Raw genomic sequence first — 12,887 nt, forward strand, 5'->3', positions numbered from 1 at the left:
CTGGCGATTGGAAAAGATGCGCAGTGACCGTCGTTTGTGGTTTGGTCTTGGATAATCTGATGAAACAGTACAACAAAATTAAGGACACAGCATTTTTATTGAAAAACTTAAACTCAAATCAATTGAAATAATTAAAATACTAAAGATATCACAAAATCGAGGACTTAAACATATTTGTACGGGTTGTAACTTCGAGTGCAGCTTTGATTGACGTGAACATAAAAAATGAGATTTTTTGGTAAAAAAAGAAAGCAGTTTTCATACTACTATTTGTTTCATGTGTGTGACATCATGAAAGTATAATTTGGAGAGGTTTAAATTAACGCTTCTCAGACGGAAAATTAATAGGGGAACATTGAGAAAAATTTTAAAAGGACATAGGAAATTTTTAACAAATTTACAATTCTCTGGGGACAAAAAGTGCCAGGAAAAAAAGCTTAAAACGTCCTGCTTCAGAGGAATGTTTGACCTTTTTTTAGAGAAACCCTACCTCTTTTTGTTATCCAATTTTTTGATTATGTAAACGAGTACCTTTGTTCATTTTTTTCCATGCATGATATTGCATACTCCTAAAATCTTACACCAGACAGCCTCGATTTATTATGTTCAAACATCCAGAGCTAACGGAAATGGCAGAGTGATAAGGTAAAGATCTAAAAGAACATTATCCACTAATTAAGAGTGATGACACTCCACCGGAAGGACATTAGTGATCACCGTGCAGAGGAATTCAACCTTGCTTTACGTTGCTCCTCCAGCTGTAGAACTTCCGACCAAGACTGAGGATCTAAGGAATCAAGGCCATGGCTGATGGCGTACAGCCGGCCTACAACTAGCAATGAGTGCAAGTCATCTGGGGAAACCTTTGCGCCTGGTCTTTGACGCATTTGAACGAAATCACTCTCGATCGTTTTGCTCATCTCAGCAGACAATTGGTACTCTTTTGACTTGATCGACAGGATAAATGCACGTAATTCATTGATGTGTTGCTTCAGGTAGTTTTTGAGTGAGAGCATCATCTCTTCAACGACAGCCACAGACGAGGGATCAGGCTCTAATTTCACTTGGTATTTACACTGGAAAAGAAAAAAGATGCCTAGAAAAGATGAAATGAACGCGGGTGGGTATAATAGCACCTCTTGGATTAAAGATTAAGATGTTCACAAAAAGTCATCAGCATCAATGCCTATTTTCGTAATAGAGAAATACTCCTTAAACACGTTTCACTCAAAATGCGTCTGCAGTCTTGATCCATGGAACGAGTGATACTCCCAATAGCCTGACTTTAAAAGGAAAAATTTCCAATCACAGGGTTGAGCTGAGAGTATGAAAATTAGTACATATCGATGGCTAAATGCAAAACCACGTATCTTCATCGCAATTTTTTAAAATTTCCGCCAGTACTATATTAATTCAAAGAGAAGCATGACAGCTTTATAGCTTGATATTTATACAGAATATTAGGTGGACAGAGAAGAAAAATTAAGGCAGTTGTCAAGAAATTATGCTGACTAGTTTTCGAAAGAAAAAATAAAGTCTGACAGAATGTCCGAAATGGTGCAAACGGAGATAGGTGGTTTCGCACTTTGGCCATCGATATGCTCTTTCAGATAAATTGATTCTCAAAAGTCGTTGTATGTAAAAACAGCAGGAGCAGGCATCCGCTCCTTTTTTGGCTAGCAACTCATAGGTCATATATACGGCAATTTTTTCGTTTTCAACAGGAATCTCAGGCAATGACCTTCTTGCTAAAAGACCGGACAGCTCTCAAATTCTTAAAACAGTGCAGAAAGTCGCTACTTCAGGTAGTTTTTTAAGTTAACACAATTTATTCAGCTACATATGGAAAATATTGTTCTGGTTAGTATTGTATTCTTTGTTACTGTTGACAATTCTGCTGACATTTTCACTCTTATGGAAATAATCAAACGTATTTTAAGAAACTCTACAGTAGTCCTCACAGGTTCAAAAAAAAAAAAAATAAAATGAATAAGTGTGTAAAGGAGATAGAGAAAGAGAGGAGAAAAAATAGACTGTATTTGATCTAAAAATACTCACTGTCAACATAGATTTGGCTTCAGAGAAAATAATAACAGGAACATCAGTATCGATACCTAAATTGTAATATTGAAAGTTGTAGTCCATTTTCTGATTTTTTATAATCGTAGATAGAGCCTTGGCATTGTGAACACCTGGAAAGACAAAGGTAAAAGTTAGCACATGACTGTCTATTTTAAGGAAGAATAATTGACTGAACTCCCAAAATAAACTCATAAAAGAAGAATGAACGTCTGTAGTATCCAATTGAATCTGTTGATTTCAACTTTTCACTTTGCAAATAAACTAAGTATATGTCTCTCCTTGTCTATATGCTCTCTGATACTGGTAATCATTAGAGCAAAAAATTCTTTGACTCGTCATTGAAATTTTTTTGGAATTTCTTGGCTTTGTTTTTCCCGAGAAATATGGTGTGGACCCAGCACTATTTCTCCACCTTGTCTCTCTAAGCAAACATAACGCGCGGTATCAAAGTGCCATACCGTGAAGTTATGCCAGAAATCACAATTTTAAATGGAAGTTTGCAACTTTCCCTGCTGAACGCTTACTCTTTCTGACACCTGCAATTTTTCCAGTCCCTAGACACCATGTTGTACCCCCAAGAAGAGTACAGACTGGGTCTAATCCATCAATCTCTACTGGATTAATTTGGCTGTGGGTTAGTGGTAAAAAAGTAAGTTTATAAGTTTTTCCCTTACCTTGATCTCTAAGCATACCAGCCTCGAACTTTGTTTCATCTAGAACAAGATGAGTCCCTGCAGGTAACTGAAGCATTCCACTGACAAGCCTATTTGTTTGATAATCTTTCCTGCAATTATAAAATAGGTTGATTACAGAGAGAAACTGCTTTGTAGGTACAAAATATATACTTTATACACTAATATACTGTACTAGGTGCTTTATAGGTACTTTAACACATACAAAATAAATTCAAACTTTTGTATTTTTTTTAAAAGTACACTAAACCTCAGACTATCTGAACTCCAGATTGTCCGAATAATTTAGCTTTTAAATGCCTTTCTGCCGCATTGGTTCGAATAATCTGAGGTATAGTGTGAAATGAATTTCTGTACTTCAAATAAATATAGATTTTTTTTTGAGGCTAGATGGCCTTCATTTTCATTGAACTTCCTTTCAATTTTGGAGAGCTGAAAATATTTTCATCAGTATCTGGAGATCACATTAGGCTTTCAGAGTTATAGTCTTAAGGCTCAATATTGGGCGTTTTCGGGATACGGAGGGTAGTATACCAAACAAAGAGGGTGGTACAAAAAACAGGGCAGGTTATCCGAATTACCCTTGATATTTATTAAATTTGATTGGGCTTTATCAAGTTTTACTCTTGAAGCACTTGCCCACTTAGTTGGAACTTTCTGTATAAAAAATTTGCCCATCATGTTTTCTTCATCAAATCTTAAACTTCAAACAAACACTTACTTGGGAATCATTTTTGTATTGTTCATGGATGAAATGGACATTTGAAAGTAGTGGCTTTGTAGCAACAGTAATGCCAATACTTCGTAGACCAAGTTTGGATAAGAGGGGCAGCTCTGAAGGGGAAGATTGGTGATGTTAAGAGAAAAATCCCCTAAAACTGTGAGATCCTGGCGTAGAAATACTTTAGAAATTATACTGAATATCAGATACTCAGCTGCTAAGCTGTCTCCAAGCATGAGTTGTGTTAGGACAAACTTCAATTCATTTCTTAATCGTTTAATGTCTGCGGCTGTTTTATCTGCAACTAAAGCCAAAAAAAAAAATTAAGTGACAAAATTTTTGATATTCAAAATCTAAAAATCTTGATCTAGGTTGATGAAAGAGAATTCCAATTTGAGAATTTGTATTGTGATAGAAATAATTTTGATGGCCCAACTGCGAAACCACGTACCTCTGTTTGGAATGTCTCGGACTTCCTGTGATACTTCATTTTTTCTTGGGAAAACTAGTTAATTGATGTAATTTCATAGCAGATAATTCTGTAATAATTTAAAGCTTTGAGTTGGCTTGCTTCTCTTAGAGAAAATAAAATTGGAGCGCAAAATTTGAAACATTACGGTGGAGATACGTCATTTAGCACTTTGGCCATTTATTTATTGAAGATGGTAATAAGCAAAATCGATCAAGTCTACACATATTTAATTAAAAAAGAAGAGGGGAAAGAAGTGCCTAGAGAGAAGGACTCTAACTGCAGCTTGGAAGATGCCTGTTTATCTGTTCTGATTGCTGCAACGAAAATCTTTCAACTCGTTTAATTCTTTTTAGACTTCAAGATTCTAGTATCAATTTACTCTCTGTATGACCCTTGTATTGAGAATCAGTCACCTCTTACCGAGATATTTGAGATTTTTCAAATACTCACACTTTGCAGGAATTGCTGGAACAATGTAAGAACCGTCCAGATGCTTGACACCCACAACATGGATCCGTGGGACTAGTGATGGCGGCAACTTGGAGACACCATCATCCATCTCAAAATCTCCTCCATCCTCCACAGGCGCCTGGAATGGGTCGTTAGCTAAGAAGCCGACTACCTCTACAATTGAGTTGAGTTTGACATCCTCATCCATGCTATCATAGAAATTTAAGATGCATGCTTTTCCCTTTGGATTGGAGACTGGGAAGTTTAGATCTGTCTCCAGTTTTGTGGTGGTTGAGCTCTCGCCTGATTTGGGTGCAGGTGCGGTTCCAGAAGTTCCGACACAGTGTCGCTTGGTTTCAGAAGTCGAACTGTAGGAGAATGAGGTTTAGTGTTAAGTTAATTTTAGTGACAATTATGTTGTCTCATTTAAGAAATGTAGCACAAAAAAGCTACCAGTTAGAATCAAAGTTTTGAAATCAGTGGCGTATGTTTTTACATTTACTGAAGGGGATCTTCGTTCCCTGAGGTAAAATTATTAGATAGTTCTCTGAAATTGGGTCAGAAAATCTTAATTGGAATTTATAACAGAGAACATTTTTGGGTCAACAAAATACAACAGGAAATTTCTAGATGAGATCACGCTACTTATGTATTTCTTCTCTTACTGACATACTATATCACACAAAAGAGAAAATACAGATAAGAGAAAATAAATACCTCTTCGATTAATGATTTGTAAAAGAGAGATATGTCCTAACTTACTTTAGATCATTTGGACCACTGGAGTCAACATCCATTTCAACATCTTCAGCGCTACGTTTTCCAGAGGTTGAATTTTCTACTTTGTCGTTAGATTTGTTTAATCTGGAGAATATCTTTTTACATTCCTGTAAAAAATGTATCGAAACGTTGAGTTTTATGGCAAATGTGTCAGTTTGCATACTTCAAACTAACTCTTAGGTTCAGACGCTTCATCATATTTTGGATGACATGCACAGTACTGAGACAACTAGGATGAAATTAAACTAGTTTTCACGAATGGGCAGAAACCAAATTTTTTGTCATAATAAAAGGGATGAACAACTTTTATTTTATATGTTTATTTCATCAACCTATCACATTATGTTTACTCCATTCAAATAAACAGTTGCATAGATTACTACTTTCTTGCTTACCTTTCCCAAAAATTGGTCTCATTTGTCAAGAACATATTTATCACTTAAAAATTGCAAAGAACTATGCACGAAATACTGAAGAATTTGGCACTGGCTAAGTTGTAGATTTAATGATATGATGTCCCTTGTGATTTTCAGAGCTCGAAAACCTTTGAAATTAAACTTTCAAGGTGCCAATCTTGAGAAAATTAGGTCTGAAACTCCAATTTTTAGCAATTTTACATGTGCTATAAGGTAGAAAAATATAAGTGATTGAGAGGCAAGTACAAGCTCCTATTTCATTACCTCGTGCCGACCGGTCTGGCCTAGTGCCAACTCAGTTAAAAAAAAGTCATATTGAAATTTTGAAATAATGGGTCTTTACTGCAAATCTTGTTGTTTTGTGTTTGTGTATTTTCTAACTATCTCAGGGACGCCGCTTATTTCCAAAATTTTAATGACCACTTATACTAAGCATGAAATACAATACAGTAATGACAAGATGACTTACTTCATCGGCCCAAGAATTGAGACATGGAATTGAGACGCAGTACATTGGTCTCCTTTCTCCATTTACTCGCTTGACAGAGTCAAAGACAACCTCTTCATCATCCTGTAAAAGTTTTAAGACAGTTTAAATTAGAATGCAGTGAGCACAACACTAAGGCCCTAATAAAAATCTTGAGAATTCTGAATTAATTAAATAGCCTTGTTTTTTAAATTTAGATTTACCTGGAAAATGAGATCAATATGAGCTTTTTTTTTAGCTTTGCTATCAAACAAAAACAGACCAAGCGTTGTAAAATCTCAAATTTTCATAGTATATCAAAGGAAAAACATAAAAAAACATCAAGAAATAATGTCGATTTGTTCTCATAAAAAGGAAATAGGAACAGAGATTTTCGAACAACACAAACGAGATTCGCCGTTTGGGTGTTTCACCATCTATTTCATTTTAAAAGAGGAAGAGTTGCCAATTTCCTGGATAGCAACACTGAAATAGCTTTCTTACTTTCAAGTAAGAAACCACGACAGCAATGGATCATGAGCATAAAAAAGAACAAGTATGCAAATATTCTACTCACGGTGCAGAGCAGAGAATCTTGAAATTTTCCAGACCGAACGGATGATTCTGATGAGTTCACATTGACAACTTCATACTGCTGCATATAGTAAACTGGACTGAACATATCTTGAATCATTCCACGAAAGCGTACAAGCTTTTTGTTTACCAATAGGTTGTCAGGCATGTAGTTTACAACGGGTATCTGATTGACAGAAAAAGAGATTAATCCCAAACTCAGGGGAACCGAAACGGTCAGGTTTAGAAGAACTTAATTGCATAAAAATGTTGCAAAGTTTCATCTGACAACTTATGAACATTGACACCTCAAAAACCTCCATGACTGGAGCAAAAATTCGTCCTTCCTGCAGTGGGTCAAAAACCCCAGATAATTTGAAGATTTCCATCCTGTGTATTGTAACCTCACTTTCTCATCCAACTCTACATTTTTTCCTTCAATTTTTTTAATTTTTTTCCATATTTTGATTCTTTTTCGTTTATGGTTAATGAGACATCAAATTTTATGATATTACTCTTTGAAAGCTTATATTCCTGCACATCCAATTTTTTGAGAATCATCTGGATGAAAATCAATCAAAATTAAAATGATTATCGGTATCCAATTATTTTAACAAATAGATACATATAGATGAAATTCATGTGAATTTTTGTCCGAAAGGTCTTAGGTTTGCAGATTAAGATCGTCTCACACCAGACTGCCTACTTAGTTTTTTATCAAATAGTTTTTGCTGTTTAATAGTTTGACCTGCCAAGGAGAGAATTTTAAAATTAGACCTTTTTACATTTAAGTGACAGTTTAGAATTTTCATTGTTACCGATGATACTAGAACGTATTTTGTAATTATTGATAGGAAGATCAGAGAAAATTCAGAATTGCGACAGAAAAGAGACCATCTATTTTCTCTCAGATGAACTTGTGCACTCTTATGATAAGTATGTAATTTGGAGTCCTTTATTCTGGAAATAAACTACTGTTTGTACATTTAATTTAGGTGAATTTTTACCGACAGTATCTCACGATGTCAGTAAAACTTACCTCATCCCATGCATCCTTCAAGCGACTGCGGCATTCACTTTCGTTGGCTTCCCAATATTCAGGGGTAGGATTCCAGGGATCCATGATCTGCTTCTATAAGAACATTTGAAAATTTGTAACGGTGAATTTTAGACAAAATTAATTACTTTTAAAAACAAGCTTAGAAAACAAAAACAGATGTTCAATTGGAGTGCACTGGCTCCAGTGGGTGCAACTAGGGTTATAGAATCGTCTTTTATATTACTAATGAGCATTAACAAGACACGCATCAAATTAAGGGTGGCTATACTTTCATCACCGATGATTTTAGGTGAAGAGGACTTTAAAATTGGTGAATGAGCATGAATAAGATTTGAACTAGTTACATTAGGCGTTCCCTAATTTTTTTTCAGATTTAATTTCTTAAAGAAAAAACTCAAACTACATTTTGCCTTGAAATTTGGTGATTATTTTCTCCATGTCTAGAAGAGATTTATAGAGGGTTTCAAGATGTTAAAGTTCTTAGCTTTCCTGTAAGAGAATAAAGCATGAAAGAAGATAAGGCACCATGAAATTGAATTTACCTGATTCTGGTAAAATCAACTGAAATTACGTTGTAGTAGAGGAGTCACTTCAGATGCTTACGAATGGATGCCATTCACAATCAAATTTTACGTGGGAACTTTGTCCCTTACAATGAGATCGCAAGGGACGACCATGGATTAGTCAGGCAGGGTGGCAATTAGAATTTCTGTACATCCTTCTGAAGGAATGCTGATTTACGACGAACCTCATCCAGAGTGCAAACATACAGCATTAGGAGATACGTTTATTTGACAGAGAGATGAAATGTGTATTCTAAGAATTTCAACTGAAGGCTCTTTCTTGCTGATGGAATAACAAAGGTTGAAACTGCACGAAACTCGGACATTCTTGAGACTCTGTAAAGCGCATGCACTACTGATGTGAACTGCGCCTGTAAGCGAACATTCCGAAGAATTCTATTATTCTTCCGGAAATAAGTGAATATGTGGGAATCCACTTCAACATCTAGATCTCCCTACAATTGCCACTGAATAGGATTCTCAAGCCACTTCATTGGCCGTTTTCGAATATTAAATAAATGAAATTCTGCTGATCTGTAGTTACCTTCAAAAAAACAGAGTGGAGCTTCGAAGTTTTTGCGAGAAAGAATAGTGAAGACTGAGGAAGATGGGAAGGTCCTCGATATGTCAACACACAAAGATTTGTAATTTATGGTGAATTGTAGTATTGATACGGATTTAAAAACTTAACAATTGATCCGAGTAAGCACTGTGCCGAAGAATATTGAAATTAAATTCTGAAACACTGTTCAGATTTAATCAATCTGCTTCCGGTTTCAGCACACTTCAAAATTCACTGGATTTCAGAATTTTCAGAAACATGAGGGAGGAGGAAATGAGGTTAGGTCTTTGTTTACTTGCAAAGCCCGCCAAAAGAACTGGCACTGCGCGGGAAATCGCGAATGTGCCGATGGCCGATGGCGCGAAATACAAATTGACGGTGAAAGGAGAAACGTGCGACAGACTGCGCCGTCCGCATCGCGCATGGCCCACGACCCGCTCCTTCATAATAACACTTCATCTAGCGTTGAGAGTTCATTAATTACTTCACACGACTAGCGTGTAATTTTAAAAATCAAAAATTTAAAAAAAAAAAAAAAAAAAAAAAAAAAAACTACACAATACACGAGTCTCTCCGTCAGGGAGCTTTCTCCGCAAGAAATCGTTCACCACCCGCCCGCCGGGAGAGCCGCGGCGTGTTGCCAGCGCGAAATGCGCATCGACGCCTACAAACCTAAAGGGCTACTTCACGCATTGCGCAATGCTTGAAGTATTCCTTTAGGTTTGTAGGCGTCATTGCGCGTTCCGAGCTGGCAGCACGCCGCGCCGCAGCGTGCCTGTCACAATGTAGGCAATTTGACATCAAATTCAAAATTAGTGACTCAAAAAATATCAGTCACGAAACTTTCGTGATCTTTCAGTCATTATTCGACTTATTTCTTCGTATTCTTGAGTTTTGGACCATAGTGCGCTGCGGGCGGCGGCGCTCATAAAATTCTCCCCTGAGCTCAATCGAGAAACGTAGAACACCGTGCCAAGTCTTCGGAATAAAAACTTTTCGAAGTTCATTCCGCACTAGTTTCTTTTACAAACCAAAACAATTTTTCGAAAGCAATTCTGCTAATTCCTGCATGCCTACTCTTTATGCGACAGGAAAAATGACTGATTTATAATTTGCCTACATTAATAGTTACAGGCATCATTACCTAGTTGCAAATAAGGTTATCGAGCTGCAATTCCCTCAGAAGTTGCAGAAGGAATGAGAAGTTTACAGCTCTGTTCAATCGAAGCTTCGGAGCGAAATAGAGGTGTGTTATTCGAACGGATAACTATTCATACTCCTCGGTGTGAGTTTGGCTGCCTATACGGCAAGATTGAAGGCGAATTTCAAATGGACGATTGACACTCTACCGGTAGGCTCACGACGTCCTTCATGGCATAGAGAAGAAAAAGGTGTTGGGATTTCGGGCATCTTGGATTTCTTTGCTGACATAGGTCGGTACAGACGATTTTCTTGGAAATGGTGCTGGTGCAGTTTAGGGAAAAAGTCATTCTATATAAAGTGTTTGAAATCATATCATGAGTTGATTTAAGAAAAAAAAATCGGACGTTATGGTCCTTTTTTCATATTTCGAATTCCGGATTTTACTGGAATGTCGACGTAATGTTGTATCGACCCACGTCACGGGGTAAACAATCCTCAAGATCCAAACATCTCCTTTTTTTCTCTATGCCATTATCGGTTGAATCAGAGCTTCAGAAGCATATTCGGCACATCTCAAGAGAATTTTTATTTTTTCAATCCCCGTGCGGATAGAGAAAGTGCTGTCATCCTCAAAAAAAAAAGAGGAAAATAATTGAAATTTCATCACTCCTGCCTGGGCGTTTTAAAGTGCTCGGAGGGGGAAAAAACGTACCTGAAAAAATGTGTGTCCGTCCATCCGGTGTCCAATCTTTCTATGTGCAGCCATTTCTCAGAATCTATTAACCAGGGACAGATTTAGGGGGTGGCCACATGGGCCAACGCTCATGGCGGCAAATCTAGGGGGCGGCAAATTTTGCAATTTTTCTCTAAATGTAGGCAAAAAAATCGGATTTAGAAAAAAAAAATACAAACAAGAAAAGGCGACAAAATCTCTCATTTCCTGAGAGTATAGTAATTTCTAATTTTGTAGTCTTTCAGTGATACGAGAGACAGTACCTTCAATTAGTCGAGTTAAAGAGAGAAACCAAACAAGCAATTTGGCCTGGAACGGCGCGGCTTAGAGAGAAATGATGACGAGGACTTGAGACGAAAATGAGAAGCCCTCGGCGAGGCGATCGGCATGTAACACATAGCGCCTACAAGACCGTATGAATACTTCGCGCATTGCATCAAACACAGTGCGATCACTGCGGCCAGTGTGAAACGCATGGCGCCTACAAGAATGCACGGTCACTTCACGCAATGCCCCTAACACAGTGCGGTCAGCCTGAAACGCATAGCGCCTACAAGACTGCAAGAATACTTCACGCATTGCACCAAACACGGTGTGGCGCGACGGCGGAAGTTAAACTTTTTAAATCACATTTATGTTTGTTCTTTCATCATTTTTTCGTTCATTTATTATAAATGGAGGGCCTTGTCCGCACAGAGGTAGGTTTACGGAACTTAACTTTCTCCTTCAGTTCCGTAAACTTTTGCTAGTAGTGTTGACGGGGTTCCCAAAAAATATGTCGAACACGAGTAAACGCGTCTTATGCACTACTCCCCCTTCGGCACGTTCACTTGATGGTTTTTATTGATGTTTCAAAACGAATGAGAGGGGGGCGGCAAAATGCAGGCGACTCATGGGCGGCAAGTAGGTAAATCCGGCCCTGCTATTAATTGCTCAATTTCATTCAAAATAGGCATGGAGGGTCGTATCGCGGATGACATATTTAAAATATGTGCCCCCACGATTATTTTTCAGGAGAGTGAAAAGGCTTCCCAACTTTCTTTCAGTTGACAATACAAACGTAAAACTCGGCGAAAATATCAAAAATATGGTACAAAAAATATGTAATTGACAATTGGCTTCAAGTGCGACTATTATATCTTTGTTTTAAGTTCGTAAAAGACCTTTGGACCACACTCATAATCGGAGAGAGACCAATAGCAGTAACCCACATACAAGTGACTTCAACTTCTGCGTGCACATATTTATCGACAATTAATCATTCAAATTGACAAATATGACCATGCACTGGAAAAAAAAACACATTGTATCTAGAGTCCAGACTCTTGGAAACATTGACAAGAAAAAGTACTCTTGATTCAATCCGATTTTTGCTTGACTCAAATCGCAAGCATAAGTTATTTTTTGGGGGCTCACAGTCATACTTATATTGGAAGTTGAGTCACCCTAGAGAAATTTGTCGAACATTCTGTAACACTCCCCAAATCAGTCAAAAGATGAAAATACTATTCTTCCCCGAAGTTTCGGAGAAAAATTTTCCAAGGGAATTGGGAAGAAAACGAGTTGAAAACGAGCCACAGGTTTTAAAATTTCATATAGCCACACAGCACATATAATCTATTATTGATAGCAACAAGTTTTATTGCCTGACGCAAAATTTGTGCCTCGAAAAGTTGTGGGGGGGAGGGGGGAGGGTGTCAAGCTAAATTGAGGAGAGCATCTTTATTCTACAATTCGTTGTGGGTTTCATGATATAAACTCATGCCAGTTAGAGACGATTTATACATGTCGTTTTAAAATAGCATTGATTAAATTTTCTTCCGCCACAAAGCAGACTTGGAAGTTCCGCGAGTTCATTGACTGTCGATCCTAGAGAGACGAATCAAGCCTGTCGACATGGGCATGGATTGAACTTCCATCTGTTACGGGCGCGATGTTGTCGGAATTTCGAATAAATTATCTCGAGAAAAATTTGATTAGTAACTCTTCAAACTTGGTCTCTAAGAATGAAGCATGGACAAACTAACGATAACCCACGAGAGTCATTAAGTGAATCATCTTCCCCATTAGTCTAATACACTCGTTGTAACTCGCGTTCAAATCGTTGTAACTCGTTGTAATCCTCGAAAGAAATCGCTCCTTTATATACCCAGGGCCGGAATAAGGGGGTGGCC

The 12,887-nt window shown here is 37.4% G+C and overlaps 1 protein-coding gene across 1 annotated transcript; it reads right to left on the bottom strand.

Moving 5' to 3' along the window:
* Positions 1–78: 78 nt before the first annotated feature.
* Positions 79–9,113, bottom strand: LOC109037635 (mini-chromosome maintenance complex-binding protein). The gene is made up of 10 exons (XM_019052399.2): positions 8,820–9,113; positions 7,692–7,784; positions 6,657–6,839; positions 6,083–6,184; positions 5,180–5,304; positions 4,418–4,785; positions 3,496–3,799; positions 2,757–2,866; positions 2,059–2,192; positions 79–1,076 (listed from the first exon to the last, which is right to left on the bottom strand). The coding sequence occupies exons 2-10, from the start codon at positions 7,773–7,775 to the stop codon at positions 714–716; spliced, it is 1,773 nt and encodes a 590-aa protein (XP_018907944.2). The 5' UTR covers positions 7,776–7,784; positions 8,820–9,113; the 3' UTR covers positions 79–713.
* Positions 9,114–12,887: the final 3,774 nt, after the last annotated feature.

Source organism: Bemisia tabaci, chromosome 2 (assembly GCF_918797505.1).
Source record: "Bemisia tabaci chromosome 2, PGI_BMITA_v3".
Taxonomy (NCBI): Eukaryota; Metazoa; Arthropoda; class Insecta; order Hemiptera; family Aleyrodidae; genus Bemisia; species Bemisia tabaci.